A 25,701-nucleotide genomic window follows, 5' to 3' on the forward strand; every position below is an offset into this window, starting at 1 on the left:
GAGCTTCCACATGTACCAGTCCTCTGGGTACAACCAATTAATTTATGCATTAGAGGTTTTGAAGTGCATTCTCCTTAAAAGAGAGCGATCTACAGAGACATGGGGCAGCTTGCAAGGAATCCCCTACGCAGTAAGCCTGAGCGACAGCTCCGTATTTGGAAGGTAAAGAAAATGAGCTACCAGTTTCAATGGACACAAGAAAAAGCCCCCACTGGCTTAGTGAAATCCCTAGGGCGAGTAGGGATGCTCCAGCCAGTTGCTCAGTGCTTCAGTAGCAAGGCTGATAATGGGGTGGGATGGCTGCTCCTTCGGACGCATTGTGCCTGCTATGTGGTATTTTTCCCCTGTGATACTTGGCTAAATACCATCTCATTCCACGACTCCCATCTCTCCCCACCCCTTTCCCCTATGTCATTATGAAAGCCCCACATCTGATATTAATCTAAAACTTCCCTGATTCTTTAAAGTGAGTTATTCATTAACAAAACCTAAATGACTGGTTGGTAGCAAATTCAATTCTTTCACACTGCAAACGCGCTCAGAGAAGCGGCTGTAAATCTACCAGAGGCATAAGGGAAGCTTTGTGCGAATGGTTAGATCTCAACAGAAGTTCAGAAAAGGGAGAAAAGTTACTCATTCGCCGGATACCACTCGGTGAGTCCCTGGGAGGGACTCTAGTGCAGAGCCAGTTTGACAAGCACACAGGGAGGTGCCAACAGCCACCGACAGGACAGGCAGGCGCTTCGGGGCTGCCTCTGAGCATGGTCCTGGGTCCCAGCTGAAGTGCTCTAAGGATCGAGCCTTTGCCTTCTGTTGCCCGCACCTGCCAGGGTCCTGTGTTAGGAGGTATGCCTGTCTTCTCGCCTGTCCTTTTGTTCGACAGAAACAAAAGCTAACCAAAGCGAAGGCCAGAAACTGCAGGGAGGCAGGAACAGAGGGGCTGGGGAAGCAGGGCAGAGAGAAACTTCCAAGGGCTGGCTGGCTATGCAGAAAAAAGTGCAGTTAGGAGCTCTATGTGTGCACATTTTAATCTTTAGGGTATGAATATCCACTTGTCTGTGGGTGACTAAAACATGTCTCTAAGTGCCTAGGGCCAGGAACCGTGCTAGATTCCTAGTGTGTACATTACTGTTTTACTCCATAGCTATGGTCTCCTTGCCACACATTCATATCTTAGGGAGCCGTTCACAGTGAGCAGAGGAACCATCCCTGCTGTTACTTTTGCAGGAAGCTAAGAAACATCATTCCAGTCAGTAGGTTGGACACTCATGGGTGCTGTTCCTCATTGCTGCTGTGTGTATCTTACAAATCATGATCTAATCTAACCACTTCTTTGTTCTTTCAAATGCACGTTGAAATCAGCGTAATGATCAACAATTTGGTTCCATGTAATTTATTTTTTAAATATTGTAAAGACAGGAAATTATTTGTTCAGCAGCTGTAATACTGGAAATTTAAATGAAACAATCATATGTTCAACGCTGAGTGTTCCTCATGGTTTGAGAGTTTGGACATACTTCCTGGAAAATATAAGCCAAGCAGAATTTGAATTCGGAATTTTAAAACCAAGATATATGTTGTTCTAGAGAAAATATGACCTGCCAAGTCAGAAGCTCCAGGTGAAAACTGATACGCTATGAAACCATCCTGAATGACCACGAGGTTTTTAACTTTAAAATGTTTGTTACTTGCCTCTCATTGCCCATAAAGGGAGACATTTCTTCTCCACTTGTGTTCAAAACTTGCAATCTGTATTTAAAATGACATGCTTGATCTTTTGTCTAAAAAGATGACAAAACTTACATATGTATGTTCTTATAATATGCTGGCTACAAATTCGGACTTACAAATTTTGGCAAAAAACCCAGTTCTCTTAGAGCTGTTTGGGATAAGCTAGCATTGGAGGCTTCTGGTACAAGTGAAATGCAGTCACTGGCCACAGCAAAGGGACCCAGAGCTGCCCAGGGAACAATAGCCATCTGTGGGAAGGGCTGAAATATATTCCAGAGATTCCCATGGGAACGCCTGCAGACTTTTCACACTGTGTGGAAAAGATGTTCCCTCAAAAGAATCTTTAATCCTTTCTTTCAAGAGAAAAATCTATCTGGGAAATTTATTCCAAATTTCTTAGCATCCAAATGGGCCCAAGTGAGTCAGTAGGCATTTTAAATTCAGGTAAATTAAATGAAAATATTTTGAGGCAGAATCCTGTTGCTCAGAATATAAACCTTGCTGTTCCAGAATTTTCTGAAATAGGAAATCAGGCCTATTCTAACCTGAGTTGTAAGGTAGAAGCTTGAATTCCTTGGAACAAATCGGCTTCCTGAGCATTATATTTATCTAAATCGTCCTGTAAAGAGCTTTCTGTGTTTGGCAGACACTGCCCCAGGAGTAGAGTGACTGAGTTCTGTGGTTACTTTCATACAGCAGAACCTACAGACCCATGAGTGAGTAAATTATTAATGTATTTATAAGTGAACAATGAGTATAGGTCACCTTGAAAAGTCACCAAGAATGTACCTGGCTCTCTGGAATGGCATTCCCTTCTGCCTGGTGAAAAACAGAGTACATATTATACTAATATGGAAAACACAGGTGTTCAGGTTACCCAGCCATAAAAAATCTAAAATACATTGCACTGTAGTCTACCTCTGGTCTGTAAACAAAACCACTGTTATTATTAAGCCATGGTGGAGGTAAGAAGTCTACAGTATGGCTACTTCTCCAAGAAATAAGAGTCGCCCTCAAATTTACAGGGATCCAGTTAAGTTAGTAAAATTTGTATGATACAAATGGATTATATCCAGATTTAAGACTGGGGAAAAGTACAACTAAGTATATAATATATATAAAAAAAATAGAGAGAGAAAATAACAGCAACAAAAAACCCTAAGTATCTTTACACTAAGAACTGAATTTAGTTAATAGTATCATTTGATATTTAAAAGGTATGCCGTAATAAGGAGTTAATGGGAAAATATCTATAAGAATAAAAATGCCCAAGATCTGGAGGGATAAAATTTTAATTCACCTACTCAGGGGCCGAGGCAGAGAGATCACAAGTTCAAGACCAACCTGGCTACAGTGAGTTCAAAGCCAAGCTGGACAATTTAGTGAAAGCCTGTCCCCCCAAAAAAAAGTAAAAAGAGGGCTGATGATATAGATCACTGAACAGTAGAGTGCTGGCCTGACCTACATGAGGCTTTAGGTTTCATTTCCAGTACCGGAGAAACATAAGAATACTCAAAAAGACAAAGTTGACACCACTTTTGTTTTATACAGCCTCAAAGAAGCTAATTCACTGCCCGAGTCTGCACTGCAGCACGGCATAGCTGAGATTGAAGATGGGGTGTCTCTGGGTCCCCACACTCATATGACTGCCTCTCTTGCTGGTGTCTATGGGACGTCAAGTTCCAAACTCTACATGCTTCAAACATTTAAGAACACTGAAAAAAATCTAAGGATTTCAAAATCAGCAATCAGGAGAGTAAAGTCTATAGGACTCTACTCGAGTCCACCCAATTGGGATACTTCGCAATCATCTTCTAAACTGGAAAATTACTAAGAAAGAATACACTTTGGGGACAAGGGCTGGCATCTCCATTTTATCAAGGAATCGATATGTGGACAGTTCTGCCCGTGAGGACAGTGAGAAAATATGATAGGATGCTGATGTGGGATTCTCTTCTGTGTGCTGTGAATATATTTTATTACCATCGGTTAATAAAGGAGCTGTTTCAGCTGGTGGCTTAGCAGAACAAAGCCAGGAGAGAAATCTGAACAGATATATATATAGAGAGAGAATAGGTGGAGTCAGGGGGATGCCATGTAGCTGGATCGATGCCCAGACCCTTTACCAGTAAGCCACAACCTCATAGCGATACACAGATTAATAGAAATGGGTTAATTCAAGATGTAAGAGCTAGCTAGAAATACGCCTGAGTCATTGGCCAAGCAGTCTTGTTATTAATATAGTTTCTGTGGGGTCTGGGTGACCAAGAAAGAAACAAACAGTCTCTGTTTATAGAATGCCAAGTGTCTGGTGTGATTTATGGCACTATTCTTTCAGAATGTTATTTGTAGCCCCTGACCTCCCTTTGTGGGAAGCAACTCCAGGGGAGTTGGTGTCTATATCTTTGTCATCCTGAAGATAGGCTTACCTGCAGGAGAGACGCCTTCATGATCTCACTGAAGGTGGATTAAAAGAATACAGTTCTTTTTTAGTTTTAAATGTGTGCCCAGCTGTATAAACAATTCAGAGGCTGGGTATAGTGCACACATATTTAATCCCAGCACTAAGAAGGCAGAGGCAGACTCTGTGAGTACAAGACCAAGCTGGACTACATAAGAAGTCTGGTCTAGGCCAGCCAAGGCTTAGATCTCTCTCTCTCTCTCTCTCTCTCTCTCTCTCTCTCTCTCTCTCTCTCTCTCTCTCTCACACACACACACACACACACACACACACACGAGTTTAGGATGTCAACAGATTAAACAAGATAAACATTTTCCTGGATCTTGTAGCAATACTTAAAAACACAATCCATAATATTTTATCCATGTAGATCAGGGGTTCTCAGCCTGTGGGTGTCGACCCACTTGGGGGTCAAATGACCTTTTCACAGGGGTCACATTATCAGATATCCTGCACATTAGATATTTACATTATGACTCATAACAGTAGCAAAATTATGGTTATGAAGTAGCAACGAGAATAGTTTTGTGATTGGGGGTCACCACAGTAGGAGGAACTGTATTAAAGGGTAGAGCATTAGGAAGGTTGAGAACCGCTGATGTAGATGATCACGAAGAACTTTGCAAACAGAGTGGAAAATGAAGGTTTCAGGGAGCGAGTTTGTTCAGTCCGCTAGCTACTCCCTACATCCTTAAACATGCTAGAGGACGGGCGAGAAGGCCATTTCTCCCAGGCAGTGACTCTATCCAGACAAGGCTGGGTGTTTTGAACTCGCCTGTCTCACTGGGGAGGTGTTTTGGAACTCGTGTGTCCCGCTGGGGCGCGGCCATCCCATCACCTGCTCCAACCTGGCCTACCTACCAGACCGGCTTCCTGCGTGGCTTCCCCACCCCCACCCAATCTCGGAAGGGAAAGTGTAGATTTCCACGAACACAGGGCGTCTGTCTTCTCGGTCGGCCACGGCTCGCCCTTCCTGGAGCTGCCTTTGTGCTTGGAGGTAGCTCGCCCTGCGAGCCAGTCACCTGACCCGTCCCGGGAGCAGCCGGTGGCTTCCACCACATTCCTAGAATTCTTCCTCTCGGCTCCGGAGGGTGGACAGCTGCGGGTTCTCTGAGCTGCGCTGACGCTGACTGTCCGCCTCCAGCCCCGGCTAGAAGCTTTCGGCCAGCGACAGCAAGTGAGCCTTGGAGGAGTAGCTCGCAGGTAAACTGAGTTTGCGGGGACAGCTGCGACTCCTGAAATGGGCCGCTCCACGCAGAATCATTCCTCTTTTTGTCGCGCCTGTTTTTTTTTTTTTTTAGGAAAGTTAACTTGTCAACCAACTGGTACCTCCTTAAAAACAAACAAATTTAAAACTAAGGAAAGAGCGTAGGTCCCAAGATAGGTTCCCTAACCCATCGAGGGGAGCAAATGGAGAGAAATGAAAAACGCTGAGTTAAAAAGACAGTTTATAAAACAGATCTCTTCTTGGTTTTGAGTAACCTCAGGCACGGCATTTAAAGAAATGAATGGGTCCTGCTCTATACCCACCTGCAAGGCTAGTGGGCATACTGAGAAGTGTCTAGGTGAGGACTTAGCTCACAGAAGGGATTTGAATATGCACACATGTGCACACGCATGTTTCATGTGTGCACATATGTGCCTACCGTGCATGTACATATATGCATATATCTGCTCCACAGTACTACAGTTTCTAGAAAGGTAAGTAGTACAGATGAGGCAGATTTGACCAGGCTCAGGCCAGGGGTTCAGCTTAGGTTACAAAATAAACAAGCAGGAGAAACCAGACATCTAAGCAAAACATTGACCAGAAAATAAATAAATGCTTTGCCAAATCCTAATTCAGAAAAAAAAAAAAAAAAAAAACTTTCAGTGAAGGGATGGGGAGGCAGTTCAGTCATAATTAGCAAGTATGGTAATGCAACCAGAGTGGAACACTCCTTCCTTTGTGAGGGGAATGGGAAGCAGCTCCAACTATGTGTGCTGTCTGTGTCTCTATGCGTGGTATCTATGACTGACTTCCAAAGGTCCTGGGAAGGCTTTGTGCCTGGAGACCTACAGACTTCTGTCCTAGCTCCGCAACTGTTCTTTGGGCATCCGAGCTGCTGCTTATCCTTATCTCTTAGCGTCAGGTTTTCGTCGCGTGGCTTCTCCTAATCACGTGACTCAAAACTTGAGAAACACTCAGAATAAGGCTCGAACATGGCAAACACCAGCTCCTGGTTGTGTAGGGAGAAAGAAGGGGGTTTTATTTCTTGCCTATCGTGTCTGACACCCTTTATCAAAAGACAGGCAAAGGAGGGAGTATTAGATCACAGTTCTATGTAATACAAGAGCTTTCAAGTTGAAGACTCATACACTCAGAGTGAACTGTTCGTTTTTCAAACTTAGGCTCGGTGATGCATAAAGAGCCACATGGAAGTTTGAGTGTACAGAAAGGGCCTGATATAACGCTAACGGACTGACTGGGGAAGCCCAGCAAGGGCTCTCTCTTCAGAGCTTTCTTCGCTCCTCTGTGCAGCAAGCCTTCTTGGTTACGGGACACAGAAAGTTTTACCATCAGAAAAGCTATGGTAGAGAACGCCAAACCAAGCGCCAACACAGAAAAGCAAGAGGAGACTAGAGTGTTGTTCCTTGCCTTTGGGGTTTGCGTTGCGGAAAGGGGTTCTAGTTTCATAGATCGACCCTAGAGAAGAGAGATTCTAGTTTCTGTGCCTTGTTTTTTCTAGGGAAGGGGGTGGAGAAAAGGGATCAAGGAGGACACAAAGTCATGGTGAAACTTTACTCCAGGCAGCTTCTAGAGCCTTCATTTGGGGGTATTATTTTCTTAATCCCAATAGTCTTCTTTAACAAAGGGATCTTTCACACATCATCAATGTTGATCTTTAATATAGCCTGATAGAATAGTCCCATTTTACAGATGACACATGGAAAAGTATGCACCCGTGGTCCTACAGCAGCCTAGCCAAGAAGCCCATCCTCACATAAAAAAGCATTCCTGGCTTTGAGATTAGCACATGCACGTTGAGTGAAATCTGTAAATATCTTGGTATCTGAAATGATACTGCTCAATGCCATTTCCTCTACCAAGCTTTCAGTATCATCTGCTAACGGAGGCCTGCCTCTGACCCCTCACTCTTTCTGGCAGAGGCTTTCTCTAGATCGTCTCCACAGAGCGGACTATTTAGGTCATCGCCATTTTAAGGAGGAAGGGCCTCTTTTGGCTTACAGCTCCAGGGGATACAGTCAATCATGGTTGAGAAAGTACAGCATCGGAGACAGGGGCAGCTAGTCCTGTATTTAGAGACAGGAAACAGGAAGCAGGATTATGCTCTGCTCACTTGCTCCGTTGTATTCAGTCTGGAACCCCAGCTCAGGGACTGGGGCCACCCAGATAGAAAATGGGTCGTCTCACCTTGACTGACCTAGTCTGGATAATCCCTCAAAGACTTACCCAGAGATTAGTTTCCATAGTGGGTTTCAATCCCCTCAACTTGATAATCAGTACAAACATCATGGTGCTCAAAATCACATGAAGGGGACTTAAGAAGAGTAGATCAAGTTGGAAGCACGCCCATGATGCTCCGGGGCGGGCATCGTGTAGAGCGTGATGGAGCTCAGGGAACAAGCACCCTGGGTGCTCCTCTCCATAGGATCCCGTCTCTGATGTGTCTGTGGCAGCCCAGTCTCTCCATGATGTGCAGACATTGTCCAATGTCTAGAGAAAAACTTATTTCTATCTGTAATGGATTAAGTAAAAATGCTGTGGATCCCCAAGTGGTGGCAGTGGGCAGCGGAATGGAGCCAGGCAGAAGCGGCCTCTTGGAGGACTTAAGGCTGAGGATCAGCTTCCTCGTGGTTGAGGGAGGGAGTGGGCGTGGCTTGTCTCTTAAAGGGACAGAGCAGACCATTACACTATCCCCATCTATGTTTCTGGCTATTATTTTATAGAGATTTTCTCTTGATATATCTGCAACTGGAAAAGGGATATGTTAAAAACAGAACTAACCTTTTAAGATATTCCAGGTCACCATTCTTCATTTTTCCAAAGGGGCATACTATCTTGGGATGCACTCACTCTAACCTCCCCCTCCCCCCTCAAAGTTTCCCCACCACTCCTCCTTATAAATTCCAGAGCTCCTCTTTCTTATGATTGTCCTGCTCCCTGGCTCTTGTAAACCGCAGGGCATCAATGAGCAAGGATGCAGGAGGGAAGATGCAGTCATGTTTCTACCAACTCGCTCTCCCCACACCTTCATTCTTAAATGTTACCATTACTCTAGAGCGGTCGTTCTCCACCTTCCTAACGATGGGACCCTTTAATACAGCTCCTCATGTTGTGATGACCCCCAACCATAAAATTATTTTCGTTGCTACTTTATAACCGTAATTTTGCTACTGCTGTGAATCATAATATAAATACTGGTGTTTTGTGATTGTCTTAGGTGACTCCTGTGAAAGGGTCATTCATCCCCAATGGGGTCAAGACCCACAAGTTGAGAATCACTGCTTTAGGGGAGTTGTTCCTAATAGTGGCCAAACATTTACTTGGTACCAACTCGACTTCTCTGTGTTCAATGAGTTGTGTGGGTGGCGTCTTCAGCAATGGCACCCTGCCGTCAATTTGTGGAGAGCAGCCTGTTGTCTCAGCAATAGCCTGGTTCGTTTGGGGATTCCCATGGGACTACTTTGGCAAATATCTCAATTAGATGGAACCCAATCTTGGTACTGGACGCCTCATTTGGTGACAAGATAGTCAGGTGGGACTCTGTCTCCCTCATTATTTGGTGATATCATCTATATAGCCTTCATATTTGTACACAATTTAGAAAGTTTCTTCTATATTAGGTTCCCGTACTGCCCCCCAATGCCCCTTAATTTTAACTACCTCTCACTCTATTCCTTCCCTCAGTCCCTTCTCTTCTCCTTCCCCCAATTTATCCTCCTACACAGCCCCCCCTCCATCCGCAGTTATCTATTCTATTTCCCATTCCTAACAAGATCTATCTGTATCCTCTAGTCCCTTCCTCTGTACCTAGCCTCTATAGTACCATGGACTGCAGCTTTATTATCTTTGATTTAATAGCTCATATCCACATATAAGCAAATACACACTGTATTTGTCCTTCTGGTTCTGGGCTACATCACCCAGAATGAACTTTTCTAGTTCCATCCATTTTCCATTAAAATTTTACAATATCACTTTTAAATGGTATTTTTTTAAATACTCCAGTGTGTAAATGTCCACATTTTCTTTACCCATTCTTCTGTTGAGGGATACCTAGGTTGTTTCCAGTTTCTGGCTACTGTGAACAGAGCAACGATGAATATGGTTGAATAAATGATTTTGTCGTGGGAGGAATCCATTGGGCATATGCCCCAAAGTGGTATAGCTGGATCTTCAGGTAGATCACTCCCCATCTTCCTGGGAAACCAACACACTAATTTCCACAGTAGCTGTACAAGTTAGCCCACCCACCAGCAATGGACAAGTGTTCCCCTTACTCCATATTCTCCCCTGCATGGGCTGCAACTTGTTATGTTGACCTTAGTCATTCCGACAGGTGTAAGATGAAATCTCAAATAAGTTTTGATGTGCTAAGGATGTTGAAATTAATTTAAGTGATTCTCAGCCACTTGAGCTTCCTCTATTGAGAATTTTCTCTTTGGATCTGTATCCCATTTTTAACTGGATTATTTGTTTCTTATTATCTAGTTTCTTAAGTTCTTTGTATATTTTGGATATTAACTCTCTGTCTTAGTTAGGGTTTCTATTGACCGTGTTTTATTCAGTAGAAAGTTATTCCGTTTCATGGGTTTGTAAGTTTTCTGCTGTTGATCTCCAGTTTTAGCACTTGGTGGTCTGATGGATGGATGCAGGGAGTTATTCCAATTTTCTTGTATCTGTTGAGACTTGGTTTGTGTCTGAGTATATGGTCAGTTTTGGAGACAGTTCCATGAGATGCTGAGAAGAAGGTCTATTCTTTTGTGTTTGGGTGAAATGCTCTGTAAATGACTATTAGGTCCATTTTGTTTATAACATCAGTTAGCTCCAGCATTTTTTCTGTTTAGTTTTTGTCTGGATGACCTGTCTATTGGCAAGATTGGGGTACTGAAGTCTCCCACTATCAATGTGTGAGGGTAAATATGTCATTTAAGCTGTACTAGTATTTCTTTTTTTAAAAAATTGGGTGCCCTTGTGTTTGGGAAATAGATGTTTAAATTAGTCAAGGTTTTCTGGGGCAATAGACCTTATATATTGGATTTATACATTTATCCATATATCCACTTGTAAATACATACACACATGTGCGCACACACATATCTGTGCCTTTGACCTGTGCTTCTTCTCCTTCCTTTATTCCTCATGTTCTTAGACTTGGTGTTTTCATAGTGTCACTGATTTCCTGGATGTTTAATGCCAGGAGGTGTTTAGATTTCAAGTTTCTTTGACCGGGACATCCATTTTTCCCATCGTGTCTTCAGTGCCTGAGACCCCTCTTCTGTCTCTCATAGTCTGTTGGTGAAGCTTGCTTCTTTGTTTTCCATCCGAGTTCCTAAACTTTTCATTTCTAGATTTCTCTCAGTTTGGGTTTTCTTTATTGATCTATTCCCACCTCCAGGTCTTGAATGGTTTCATTCATTTCCTTTCAACTCTTCATTTGTGTTTTCATAGACTTCTGTGAGGAATGTATTCGTTTCCTTTTTAAAATATCATATTCATAAAGCCTGTCTTAAGATATTTCTTGTGTGCTTCAGCTATGTCGGATTCTTCAGGGCCTGCTCTGGCAGGATTGCTGGACTCTGTCCTGTTATTGCTTGTGCCAGACACTGGATCCTGGGCATCAGGGATAGGGACGATTGTAATTCTGGATGCTGATATCTGGTCTTGGTTTTGTAGATGGGACAGTTTGTTCCTTGGTTTCTATTGCCCTCTCTGATCCTTAGGAGAATGTAGTGGCTGTATGTTGTCTGGCAGGAAATTCTTCTGGGGTCCTTATAGGTGTGGGTACTGGGGGTTCTAGGTAAAATGTGTTCATGCGTGTTGGGGGCTGACATTTCAGAATGGGGATAGGTTGGGGTGGGCTGAGGGTGTTCACAGGAGGGAAAAAAAGCAGGGTACTTGAGCAGGACCTGTTTAGTTAGTCCCCTGGGGATGGGGTCAGAGATTGAGGAGAGACCAGAGCAGAAGGTTTTCTGTAGAGCTGAGGGTGCTGGGGGTAAGGCTGAGGGATTGGGCTGGGAGAAATAGAAGGAGAGATGAAAATTTGCATTTCAACCTACTTACTTGCCTCATCTGAGTGTCCTGTGGGTTCCCAGGAGTGTCTGCTGGAGTAGGGGTCTGGGACAAAGCAAATAGTTTGGGGAGGGAGGTAGGGAGGAGAAGACTATAGGATCTACACAGGAGAGGGGGGAGGAGGGGACAGGGAGGTGGCAGTAGGACTGATCTGTGGCAGGGCTCGGGATGAGGCTGGGGCACTGGGGTTGCAGGAACAGAAGGAGAGGTGACAATCTACAGTTAGTCTGCCTGCATCCCTGACTGGAGCAGTTGAGGGAGGGGCAGGGGGTTAAGAGGGAAGCAACTGTGTGGTGTATTGGAGATGAAGGCTCTGTGAGTTGGTGCTTGTCAGGTGGTCTGCTGTAGAGCTCAAGATGAGACTGGGAATTAAATTTGGAGTAGCTGCTGAAGAGGTGGAGATCTGGTGTGTGTTAGTCTACCTGTTTCCCTGGCCAGAGGGAAAGCTGGAAGATAGTACAAAAATTGTACATCAACAGATCATAATGCCATTGAAATCCTTAAAAATAGCCCATAAGTAATTGAAATACCCCAGATAGACTGACCTGAACATCCCGTGACAGGTTTGGCTTGTGTCTAGATGTCACAGTAAACAGAGAGTAAGGATTTTGAACTTAAGGCTGCATACAGCATAGAGAGGTGTTCCCATAACAGTAACTCCCAGGGGAGATACCCCAGGGACCATTGGGTCCTCTTTCTTCTCCCTCTCATTCCAGGGAACTCATTCGCACTGAAATAATGGCCAGAATCACCTACTGCTCTTGCTAAGCACATCACTGTGGGCCCTTACTCTCTGAGAAAGTGACTGCATTTATAAGTTGCTGGCATGCATGAAGGGATTACACTTCACTGCAGCTGGTGGTGAAAGTCTGCTCACCCCAAAACAGGAGATTAGCCCCATAATGGCTCCTGAGGAACCTTGGGGAAGTCATCAAACACCCCTGGCCTCCAAACGACAGCTAAAGTATCTAGTAATGCAAACACTCTGTAATTTTATGAGCTCCGGAAGGGAACTGAAGAGAATAACCAGGTACCCAACTTGTCCCCTTTCTCTATTCTCTGTGAACTGTTACGTGGCGGAGAAGTGACATGAAACTGTATTAATCCAACTGAGTAACAGAGGGAAGCTACCTGATCCCAAAGACCTTCCTGTTTAGCCTGCGCTGCAGTACTATCGTGTTCAATGTCAGCACTCAAGTTCAACTTCAGTAGAAATCTTCCTAACCCACATACCGAGGCGGAGCCCTTTACCTCGTTGCTATTTGACTGGAGAGTGCACTGGCTTGAATTGAAGAGATAACTTTGTAGACAGAAGGAAGGGGGATTTCTGTTGCCACATAGCTGGATCATAGCTGGATCAAAGTTTCTGTGTCAGGTTCTGGAGGAATGGGCACCAGGCAGTGGGTTCTGAAAGGTGTTTCCTATGCTGTCCTCCACTGCGCTTGATTCCCGTGGGCGCTGCTTGCCGAGGATCTAGCCAGCTCCAGACTTGTTCGCTGCTCTTTCACTTCTTTCCCTCGTGGAGCAAAGTGGGGAGGAGGTGTAGGAAAGACACCAGGAAAATGTGTGTGAGTCTTGTGTTTCTCTTTCAAAGCTTCCAATTAAAGTCTGCAGAAACCTGATACTCTCTGAAAGAAAGAATTTTCTGAGATTAAAAAAAAAAGAAAAGAAAGAGCTCCTTCAAATACCACCGAACAAGAGCTAATTACTCTATGAACGTGTTTCCAATTCTCCTCCACCCCATTTCCCTCCCCCTCTGCGTTTCCCTTCCCTCCCAGCCCCGCTACCAAGGTCACATTCTGAGCTCACACCATCTGCCACTCTGCCACTGTCCACATTGTGTCACTTGTTTCCATTACAGAGACTGCCAAAGGAGACCCCAAAGTCTGAAGAATAATGGCCCTTCCTGGGATATGAAGTGTACCTACTGCAGCATGGTTTTCTCTCTCTAGCCCTGGATAGCTGAACATGGCCCTGGGTCCACAGAAAGCCAAATGATCCAACCCACAATGCATCAGCTTTTCAGACTGGTTTTGGGACAAAAGGATCTCTCCAGAGCTGGGGACCTCTTCTCTTTAGATGATGCTGAGATTGAAGACAGCCTGACGGAAGCTTTGGAGCAGATTAAAGTCATTAGCTCATCTTTGGTAAGTAAATTGGTCGGTAGAATAGACCTCTCGGGTGGCCAATCTCAGAGCCAAAGACTATACGCCTCCCAGCAAAGGGAAAGGGGAAAGGCCAGTGGTTTGTGGAGTGTGTGGCTTAATTGGTATCTTAGAAAAATAAAACTGAACAAGCCATTATCTTAGGCCAGCTTTCGCCCCCTCACAGAAACCTGAATGCTGGAAATGGAAAATGAGAGGGGAAGTCTCACAAATGGATTCTTTGGGGGCTATTTTTACATCCTTGAAATGTCACGGAGAAGAGGGGTGGTAACAAATTTAAGGAAAGCAGACCTGCCAAGCTGCACAACTACATCAGCAAACAAAGCAGGGCGGGCGGGTGGCGGCGGCTGAATAATGAAAGAAGGCAGGTGACACCTCTGGCACACTGGTAATCCGAGACGCGGACTGCCGGGGCGCTGCTGCCAGAAATGACAGTCGCCCAGGGCCTGATGATGCTGGTTCTGTTTACTTATGCATCGCCTCGCTCTCTGAAAAAAAAAAAAAAAAAAAAAAAAAAAAAGTCTTTTCTTTGCTTCATTTTCTACCCTCCAGTATCCATTTAATTCAATTCCGCGATTAGCCCCAAATATGGGCACATACCTTTAAGATCCCAGTCGAGCCTCCCCCTCCTTTGTTTTGCCTCCGTGTCAAAATTATACATTCTGAAAACACACCCCAAAGCAGAGATGTGTGCAATACCCAGTGTGGCTTGGTATTGACCTTCTTGGTTGGGCTCAGACCTTCCTTGAGATTAGTCAAAGACCTCAGACTAAACGCCTGTCACGCCCACATGCTCACAACTCAATAGTGTTTGCCCATGCTTAAGCACAGACACCCCTTGGGAGGGAGAAGGTGTGGGGCTCGCGACATTGACATGTAGCAGACTCTTCCATAAGACTTTTGAAAGGAGCGCCGACAAGCCGCAAGGCTCGCTCCACGCGCCTGTCATCATATTCATTTGTCCTTCACTCTTTTTTTAAGATATATTTATTCATGTGTTTTGTGTGTATGAGTGCTGTGTCTTCATGCACACCCAAAGAAGGAATCTGATCTCATTACAGATGGTTGCGAGCCATCATGTGGTTGCTGGGAATTGAACTCAGGTCCTCTGGAAGAGCAGTCAAGCGCTCTTAACCACTGAGCCATCTCTCCAGCCCTTGCTCTTTACTCTTAAAGTACCAATCCCCGCATCAGCCAACAGGACATTTCCCTAACATTCTTCTTTGACAGCAATTACATGTTTATACTTTTCCCAGACCATTAATCAACTTCATCTGACTCAAGACAAAGTATTGCAAGTACGTTTGCACTCTCTGGGTAGTGTTTCTGTGTTGTTTCCATTCCATCCTCATTCACTCTTCTAGAAATAAACTGGCTGAATATGTCATTGCTTTTTGTCTTTCTTGGAAAAACAAACCTACTCAGACTAAGGTCCCGAAAGCCTGTGCTGTTTCCAGTAGAGGTCACTAGTAGCCTATGCTTTCCTTGGTTTCCTTCACGCTGCCATACAGATAGATGTCAGATGAAGGACTTTAGGACCGGAGCCTGTTATATGTCTCCACTGATTCAGTGAGGGTGCAACTTGAGGCTGGCAGCACTGTGGAACCAAGTCCTCTAGCGAACATCCCACCTAGCTAACAGTTCCAAGCTCTTCTTTCTTAACTTGGGTCTCATTGACTCCTTCTACTGATCTCCAAGGAGCAGAAGTACCATGGCGACTTACCGTTTACACGTGTCAAGCTTAGGGAACTGGTGCCAGTCACTCTTCCCTTGCCTTTCCTGTTAGTCTGCTGTGCCATCTTGGCTGACTTACCTATTGTCTGTGTTAAATACATTCTCATGCTATGACCCAGGTCTCCCTTGCAGGTTGCCCCTTTCTTGATGACCCTGGATCAGAGTAATTAATTCTTATTCTCAATTCTTCAAGAATAGAACTAGACATTTCCTTTTGAGCTGCCTTTTCCAACATCTTTTCTGCACTGATCTCCTCTTTGGCACTCTGGACAAATGGCCACTTCTGCTTGCTCAATGGTGAGGCTGGGAATGCTGTTCTTATGTTATTCCACCCTCTTAGATTTCTCCTTGTTAACTCTGTGTCACAATCTTTGATGGGGCTTTCAGCAAGGCCTCTCCTGTGGATTGTTCCTAGTCTGCTATCAACGGAAGGATGGGAAAGAGCAAGATCCTTCATCTAAGCTCAGCGTTTAGAAGTTAGTTCCCCAGTAGTTCTGAGAAAGAAATCAGCAAGAAGTGATTTATCTTGTTGTTAGTAGCCTGAACAGGTAGTACTTGGTTCTGTGTTCTCTAAAGCTGTGTCTGTCATGTTCCCTCTTTCGTCTGAGATCAGGTACTTCCACTTTGCCTTCAAGTCTGTGCATCATCTAGTGCCACCACCACCATCCTTTTATGCTTATCCAGACTTACACTGTTGCTTAAGACTCAAGAATCTTGACAAAGACACAGCTCTTCCAACAACTGTTGGAAGATCTGAAATCGGCTAGGAAGCAAACCTCCAAGCACACGTGTGAGCCATTTAGATCAAGTTCATCTTTGAGCATGTCTGTGAGGAACTGGCTTGATTAGACTGATTGATGTGGGAAAGACCCACCCTGATAATGGTTGTCACCATTCCCTGGGCTTGGGTTCCTAACTACCAAAAAGAAGAAAGCTAGCAGAGCGCGAATATTCATTGTTTTCTCCTTCCCAACTTTGGATACAGCTGGATGAGGCTGCTTCAAGTTCCTCGCACCAGAACCCCTTAGCCATGACAAACAGGGCCCTGGAACTGTAAACCAAGTTAAGCCCTTCTCCCTTTAGTTGCTTTTGTCAGAGGTTTTATCACAGTCACTGGAAAAGAAACTAAGACATAGCATGTTCCTCCTTTTACCCAAAAGAAATCCTACTATTCAAACATTTTACTCATTCTTTGTTCTTGTCTCTATTCTCAGCCATTGAGATTGGCCTCAGTTCCTATGAGAAAAACTTCAAACATCTGAAAAACGATTATCAGGTCTCTCCTATGACTTCTCTTTCCAGCTTAGTATTTTTAGTATCTGTGGGTTTTCCTGCGATAAGGAAGGTGTCTATGTCAGGGAATGGTTCTACCCCCTCACATCCTGCTTAAAACCCGTAACTCTGTGGTCAGCAAAACACAATTCGTCAGTCTGTAGGGGAAGCTATACAAATTGTGCTATCTAAATACAACTTTGATATAAATTACAATAATCACTTATCGATTTATAACAAAATGATAACTCATATGTCATCATTTGGGGGTTGTTCTGCCCAAGTCTCTGCTCTGACTTTTAGAGAAGGGATATTATTATTGATTATATTCCACCCTCCCCTATTGCTGCCATATCCTAACCTCACTTCAGGGGAAAACATCCAGCTCACCTGTGCAATCTCTTCCAGACTGTGTCGCTAAGAGGCCCCTCCTGAGCTCGCTAATCCCGTCCATACAAATAGACCTCAGTAATTTCATTCTCTGTAGTTGTTGTTTTTCTCTTTGTGGCCCACCTCCAGCTTCCAAATAAACACATGAGAAGACTTATTCTTACCTATAAGTGCCCAGCCTTAGCTTGGCCTGTTTCTGGCCAGCTTTTCTAACTAAAATTATCCCATTTCTCTTCAACTACATTTTACTGCTGGACTCTTTACTCTTCTTTATCTTATATAACTTTCTTTTCCTTCTTAGGCTATGGCTGGCTCTGTGCCTAGGTGGCTGGCCTTTGGCATTCTCCTTTGCGTCTCCTTTTCTTACTTCTCTTGTTCTTCTTCCTAGATTTCTCCTCCTATTTATTTTCTTTGCCTGTCAGCCCCGCCTATCCCTCTCTCGCCTAGCTGTTGGCCGTTCATCTCTTTATTAGACCAATCAGGTGTTTCAGACAGGCACAGCTTCACAGAGTTAAACAAATGCACCATAAAAGAACGCAACACATCTTTGCATCACTAAACAAACATTCCAGAGCATAAATAAATGTAACACATCTTAAACTAATAATCCACAACAATTCTCAAAGAGAAATCTTGAGTCCAAGTTCTTGCTGAATACCTCGTTGTAGCTCCAAGTACCACCTACATTCTCAACATTCTGGATCCCTGCTTGGGATCATCTTAATTTATTATTGTGATTTATCATGGTTTATACTTGGGCCAGTTGCTCAGAGCCATTGCAAATGCTCATCAGATAAAGTGTTCTGCATATAAGATACCATTTTAATAGCAATAGCACACGTTTTCCACAATTATCCTGGGACATTCTAAGACATTCGGGGTGGATCAAATCTTAGAGTCAGGTCATTTCTTAAGTGGGTTACACTACACTTAAACCATTGCGAGCACTGTCTTGTGTTCGGACCCTTTTGCTACAAAATCCTGCCTCTTAGACATCATGATTCTGTCAAATATATTTAGCTATCACTCCAAGTGTTGTCAGATCAGAGCATCTGCCAGGCAGCCTCAGTTCCTTCCCCCAGAGTTATCAGTCTTTACTGGATTCCAGTCCCCAGTTGGTGGCTAATCAGCCCTTACTGGGATTCCAGGCCCCAGTTGGTGGTCGCTTTCTCTACCAATTAGCACATTGCTGTCAACCATTTCGCTTCCTGTTTTGCTTTGAACTCTTCACTGGAATGTCCCACTAAGTTCCCAAACATGCCTTTAATTTTGTCTTTTTATTCCAAATCCTTTCCAGACTACCTTTATAATTAGCTTTCTTTCTTATTAACTTAGTAAAGTGAGATCATCTCTCTATCCAGTCATCTACTTTTCAGTACCTTCTTGATCCATGGGATATTTTAAAACAGTGGAACAAATTGGGCACACAATATCACCTCACCTAAAATCTTAGACACCTACAAAAATGGTGCATCTGTATCACCACATCCCAGACCCCACAGGGCTTAGGAAGAGAGGGGGAAAGATTGTAAGAACCAGGGGTCAGTCAGAATGAGAGCAAGACATTATCTTGTGGACATGACCAATTTCTGGGCTCATGAATTCACAGCAGCTATGATCGCCTGCACAAGACTGGTGAAGAGCAAGCCAGTCAACATTCCAGCATGAGGAGGGGAGGAGTTCTTAAGCCCTGACCCTAACTGAGGGGCTATCTGCAGTTAGTGGCTTCTGGGAGAGGGAGACTCAGTTTTTCTTTAAGGGTGCGGCCCTCAGTAGTTCAACCATGCTCCCACGGATGGCCCCACACCCATGAGTATGTTGTCACCACAGATTCATCTCAATGATTTTTTACCCTTGATTCATTTTATTTATGTTTGTGTATGTTTTGCCTGCATGTACGTATAACACATGCATGTCTGGTGACTTCAGAGGTAAGAAGAAGGGATTGGACGCCTGATACTCAATTATGAATGGTTGTAAATCATCATATGAATATGTGGGATTGAACTTGGGTCCTCTGCAACAGAAAAAAGAGATCTTAACACTGAGACAAATTTCCAGTCCTCAATATGAAGTTATTTCAAAAAAAATTAAAAAATGATAACACAAAGTTGGGAGCTGGTGAAGAGGTAAGGATGGGTTTGGGAGAAGTTGGGAGAGACAGAGGAAGTGGATATGAGCCAAATACAGTTTATTCTGGAAGTTGATTAAATATTATATTTAGAAAAGATGTAACAATAAAACGAGGAAAAGAAAGAGAGAGAGAGAAAGAGAGAGAGAGAGAGAAAGGGAGGAAGGAGGAATTTGGCACAATTGAAATGCTTGTATATATTTCTTTCTAATACAATTGTCCTCCCTTAGCCCCATAAGCTAACCCATAGTTGGACTGTGGTACTCAATCATGTATTTTTTAAATTCTATATTAGAAATGCTTGACTTAATAAAATATTATTAGTAGAAAGTTTTAAACTTTTATATAAGGTTTAAAACCTAGAAAAAAATTTAAAGTTCTTTGGTGTGTATCACAATATCTGAAATACACAGATCTCTAAAACCAGTTGTTTCTCTTTATACTGAGAACCTTCAAAGTCTATAAAAACTAGAAAAAAAATAAACTTTATATAAATGCTTTCTTAGCTTTAATGCAGTTTTTAATTTATCTAGCTTGGTAATGCAGTTTCATTTATGTAGCAAATTTTATATGAACATACCACTGTTTACTTATTCATTCCTCTTTTGGATTGACCCTCACTACTCAAATAGTGCTATAGTAAACATTATTGCCATTGATTATTTTGGTGAACATACACTTCTCAAGTTCTCAGTATGAAGTAAAACAACTGGATTTAGATTATCTTTGTACGTCCAGTATTATAATCTGCACCAAAGTGCTTTCTAATGTGAAGGGTGTATGATGCTTTCTTCATTAGTTCCCGCATCTATCAAATGTTAAAACTTCTTTTAAATAAGTTTAACGAAGCAGTATGCAAATTCTAATTAAATCGGCACCTCCTCATTTACAAGTGAGGGCGACTATTTTTCATCTGCTCATGTGCCATTCATCTCTTGGGTTTATATAAAGTACTGTTTCTATTTATTTATTTATTTATTTATTTTCTTTCTCTTTTAATGTAAGGAAAGGTATTGAGGCATGGCCATACTTTACAGAGTAAGGCTGGCCTAGCACTATGTAGTTCAAATATACTTGAACTAGATTGTGATGTCGTAGCCTCTCAGGTTCAAGATTACAGGTGTGCAGCACCACACCTGGCTCCCCTCCTCCCAGGTATTTAATGTCCTTTTCAGTTCTTAGACTGATTCTTTGTCACTTATGCATGTACTTTAGTATTCCAGAGGGAAGTGGGTCCCTTACTGTGTGAGCCTGGTAAGACAAGTGTACCCCAAATTGCTCTAGTTTGTTCTTATTCTCTAAGCATTTTACATTTAGATAGTCACGTTTCGTGAATGATTCTGACAAAATGCGGACCGGAAATTCTTTGTATCCATAACCTAATTTGAAAAAAGAAAAATGAGCACCACAATGGCAGCGCTTTCTTTTCTGAAGACGCAACCTTACCATCCACTTGCTTCAGACTTCTTCGAAACAAAATTGTGTGGTTTGCTTCTCCTGAGTTTTGCCTCCTGCACGTGCGTGTGCTGCACTTTCATGCCTGGTGCTCATGAAGGAGAGAGGAGAGCACTGCCTTCTCCGGAACTCTGGTTGTGGGCTCGCATGTGCGTGCTAGGAATTGAACCCGCTAGAGCCCTGTTTAGGACTGTGCTTCGTCTTCTAAACTAAAGCACTATGTCCTTAGCTAGGGCTAAAGATGGCATTCTTTTTTTAATGTCTTTTCTACTTTTTTCCAGGTGAATAAAGCACAATCACTTTATTTGTTATTGCTGTGGGTGTGATGGATGTGGGAGGAGTGTGCATGCCAGAGCATGTGTGTGAAAGACAGAGGACAACTTTTTATAATCCATTCTCTCCTTCCACTTTACGTGAATTCCGGGGATGAACTCAGGTCATTAGTTCAGCAAGTGCTTTACCATTTAGCCTTTTCATGACTCCCTTAATACAACTTACTTTGGTGATTTTATATCCAGCAATCTTAATCAACTATCACATTATTCTGACAATCTATCTGTGTACATTCCATCATTTGTGAGGGGTGGAGCTAAGTTAAGAGCACCGACTGCTTTTCCTGAAGACCCAGGTTCAGGTCCCAGCACCCATGTGGTAGCCCACAACCATCCATGACTCCAATTCCAGAGAATGTAGTGCCCTCCTCTGGCCTCCATGAGCACCAGGCATAGAAGTGTTGTACAGATACATGCAGGCAAACTATTTACACACATAAAAAAAAAAACATTAAAAACAAATTATGTTTAAGATGCAGTTAAAGGATTCACACACAAAGAAGGTGGATGGTTGCTGAGTTGCTGAGGATGACGTTGTAAAAACACAGGCACTGGGAACATGTTTCCGCTGGAGAAGGGAACTGGGGGCTGAGGGATGGGGCTACCAGGGCTTAGTGGGCTCCGCTCTTCATTGTCAACCTTGCTTTCTCCATCTCTAGTCCCGTAGCTATGCCTTATCTTTTAAATTAATAAAAATTTGGAACTGAATGGCTCAGTCATTAACAGCACTTGTTCTTCCAGAGGACTGAGGTTTAAATTCCAACTCCCATGTGGCAGATCATAACTATCTATAACTCCAGATTTAGGAGATCTGATACCCTCTCTGTCCTCTTTGGGCACTCGTGTGTTGCACAGATGTACTCACACACATAAAGTAGAAAAACTTTTTAAAGATTTAAATCCAAAAATTTAAATATTTTAAGTTTCTAATTTTAGAAGGAAAATGTAGGTGGACTTTCCTGTCCCTCCAGCCATCTCTCAAATCATGACACAGAGACTTACTATAAATTATGAAAGCTTCGTCAATTACTTAGGCTTGTTTCTAACTAGGTCTTATAACTTAAATTAACCCATTTTTATTAATTTGTGTCCTGCCACGTTACCTCTCCTCCTATACCTACTACTTTCTCTGCATCTGACTAGCAACCCTACCTTCTTCTTTCCAACATTCTCTCTACCCTGAAAATCCTGCCTAGCTACTGACCATTCATCTTTTTATAAAACCAACCAGAGTGACACATCTTCACAGTGCACAAAAAAATTAATCCACAACATTTCCCCCTTTTTTCTAAATAAAAAGGAAAGGTTTTAACTCTAACATTATAAAACTATTTACAATAAGAACAACTGTCAAGTAAGAGTTCCATTTACAATGCCCAACCTATTTCTATTTGCAAACTTGGAGAAAGTACTGTATTATTTATCCTATCTTAGTCCAAAGTTTTATACTGAAACCATTTCTGTCATAACCTGTATTACCATCCTGAAACTTGACCATTCAGCTTTTTATTAAACCAACCAGAGTGATACATCTTCATGGTGTACAAAAAGATTATTCCACAACCGGAAAAAAATACAAAACTGAAAAACTTGATTGATCTAACTGTCTAAACTCAGCTTTGAAAAGGAACGATGAAGCGTGTGCAGACTAACAACTCCAGTGTTGCCTTAATATCCTTAGTAGGAAAAAAATATGTTGTTCCAGAGGAGGATCAAAAAGAAAATGAAGTCAAGTAAGGAAAAACAGACTTGACACTCATTGCCCAATCCCCAATAGAGGAAATACAAATGGCCAATAAACACACAGAGATATGCATCCTTACTTTGATTCAAGAAAGTGCCTAACACCAAACAGTAATGAGATACTGTTTTCCTCTGATCAAATTAGTAAAAATTAAAAATACTTTGTTCCTGCAAAAGCACAATGAAGATATTAAGTTTCCATCCAGCCAACTGGAGTTTAAATTAGTAAGGGCTTTCTTGAAGGTCGTTTAGTAGTTTGTAGTGGGAGCCTCAAAATTATTTCTGTCCTTTGCTCCAGAAAATTGCTCCTTCTGGAGGAAAAAAAAAAAAATCTGGGTTGCAGGTGATTACAGTGTAGATATAGGTCTGAGATGTTTATTGACCTCATTATAACAGGAAAAACTGTGTTAGGAGTGAGAATTCCCAGTCGGCCAACAGAGCGGGGCGGTGCGGGCCTCTGAATGCTCACCTGCTTCTAGTTGCCTGCCCTGTGAGACTCCCGTGGTGGTGTTTAGTCAGACCCAGCTTCCAACGCAAAGCAATAAGCATTTTTGCTGTGCACGTTTGTTTTTTCACATTTGAAAATTTTCAGGGATCCTATTTTTCCTTAGTAAAGATGGAGACGTATCTGGGAGGTAATTAAGACAGGAAGATGGAAGGAAATTTGAGTGGGAAAAACTTACCGGGTGTGTTATTACTTCTTTGAGTTGAAGAGGAGGAAATGAAACATTGTGCTCTACTGGAGTCTGGGAAAGAGCTAATAAGGGAACATTACAAAGTAATGTGAATTTTTTTTCTCGTGCACTTGACTAAAAAACCATCCCTGAAAAAAGTAACTTCTATCTTGGAGGGACTTGAAACTGAAATAGCCTGAAGAGTGACCTGCTTGCACATTAATGATCCAGCTCCTCTGGCCAGCTGTCATCCTCCATTTTATTACGGACAGCAGGGGCTTGGATGTATGTTCTGCCTCTTCCGCAAGAGGAAGGCTGACCATAAAGGGCTTTACAGTCTTACTCCTTAGCACACAGCAACACACAGCATTTCAAAACAACTCCCTACGTAGCTTCCTTTTCAAGGACAACTTTCTCGAGTGCTTATTAACTTGAAGGTTTTCTTTCTGAATAGGATTACCAAACTAATAATAATGACCAGGCAGTGGTTGAAATCTGTATCACAAGGATCACGACGGCCATCAGAGAGACGGAATCCATTGAAAAGCATGCCAGGGCCCTGGTGGGACTGTGGGATTCCTGCTTGGAGCACAACCTGAGACCCGCAGGGAAAGACGAAGATACTCCACATGCGAAAATCGCGTCTGATATCATGAGCTGCATCTTGCAGGTATGTCGCTGCGCCAGCAGCAGGCAATGTGATACGGAGTTGGCAGCTTATGGTGAACACATGATGTCTCTGAACTGAGAGGCAATTTCTGTGCCTCTTAGATACTGTAAAAAGACACCATAACCCCGGATAGAGTAAACCAGCAGGTGGCTCACTAATAAACTGAGAAAAATCCTACTGAGTCCCTGCTGTGTCCCTGTGAGCTATACTATAAAGAATGCAAAATAATACCTCAACAAGCATGAAAGCATGCTTGGGGAGGTCAAAGGAAGATAGGGGGCGCTCTTCTCCCTCACTTTCTACTCTCTCGAGACGGGGTCTCTCAGTGAGCCCAAAGATCAGCACTGCAGGCACATTCAGCTATGCTCAGCTCTGTATGTGGGTGCTAGGGGTTTGGACCCAGGCCCTCACGCTTGCACAGCCAATGCTTCTGTCTGCTGAGTCGTCTCTCCAGCCTATCTAACTCACTTGAAGTCTATTTTCCTGTGTGCTGTGAATACCCATCTGTTCTACATGTGAGAGATATGCAGGTCCGTGTCTTTCTTTACATCTCTGCTTTGCCCCTTGTAAATTAAGAGCAACAACACCTACTGTCTGAAACTACGAGACATCGAGGGGATGGGGCATGTGCAGCACTTACTTTGAACAATTGCAGTTCAGTCAGCGATCAGGAAACATGGCGGTCCGTAGCTAGCAAATAAATCCACAGTCTTGTAGGTCAACAGAAACAAGGTCCCAGATAACTGCCACCAGGACACAAACATGTTAAAATTTTATGCTACAGACCAGTGATGGTGGATGAACACGAAGAAGGACCTTCATTACAAAACTCTCTATAGGTGCTCTCGACAGATGTGGAGCACCAAATTCAAACCACAACTTACTCAGGACCAGGAGATTCCTCTGACCAAGTTACTAGATGGATTCAGTCATTTCCCATCTCCTGGAGAACCCCTGAAAGAGAGATAAACAAGACATTCTGCTTTCTAAAATAAATATGAACTTCGCGAGGGCAGATGAGGATGAAAACGTGGCCAGGGGTATTATAACTATAGAATGAAACTCTAAAGAATTGAGAGTACCTGATTCTGACCTCATCGTACGAGTCAGGGCAGTCACTTTTCCTCAACTGCTTGCTTGTAGACCCGATGTCATATTCAATCAGCTTTGTATTATCTGCTGTCTCCTCTCAGCTAACACTCTGGGAGGGCCTATGAAGAGGGAAATAATAAAAGATGGCTGACAAGGAGAACAAAGGGTGCTAGAAAGAATCCGCAAATCAGGAAGCGTGTGTTTTTCTGCATTGTAAAAGGACCTAATGTCTAGCCTCATTGCTTGCACTTGGTTTCTGCTTGTGTAGGCTTCCCCAGTCAGTACCATGTGAAGACTTTGAGAAACAGGATCCAGGATGGCTCAGCGTTTCCTTTGGAATTCTTATGGGGGAAACTGGTTGTATAAAGTTAGAAGGTTCCTCAACAAGAAATCCCCTATTATTTATCCTTAGGGTGATCTTGGACAAATTAACATTTTTGTGTCTTTATTGCTTCGTCCATTAAGTACACATTATAGGAGTAATTTCCTTGTGGCTTTGTTGTGATGAATAAATGACCATATAGCAAAAAAAAAAAAAAAAAAATACTGAGGAA

General features: G+C 43.0%; 1 protein-coding gene across 4 annotated transcripts in view; it reads left to right on the forward strand.

Moving 5' to 3' along the window:
- Veph1 (ventricular zone expressed PH domain containing 1) overlaps positions 1–25,701 on the forward strand; it is a 186,065-nt gene that overhangs the window by 14,199 nt on the left and 146,165 nt on the right. For 2 of the 4 annotated variants that reach the window (XM_057757261.1, XM_057757264.1), the window contains exons 1-3: positions 734–846; positions 13,351–13,636; positions 23,840–24,055. In XM_057757261.1, coding sequence (XP_057613244.1) covers positions 13,484–13,636; positions 23,840–24,055 — 369 coding nt within the window. In that variant the 5' untranslated portion in view covers positions 734–846; positions 13,351–13,483. Of the gene's footprint in view, positions 1–733; positions 847–5,322; positions 5,396–13,350; positions 13,637–23,839; positions 24,056–25,701 lie in introns of those variants that run through there. The other 2 variants (XM_057757262.1, XM_057757263.1) reach the window with 2 other exon arrangements.

The sequence above is a fragment of the Chionomys nivalis genome, chromosome 24 (genome assembly GCF_950005125.1).
Source record: "Chionomys nivalis chromosome 24, mChiNiv1.1, whole genome shotgun sequence".
Taxonomy (NCBI): Eukaryota; Metazoa; Chordata; class Mammalia; order Rodentia; family Cricetidae; genus Chionomys; species Chionomys nivalis.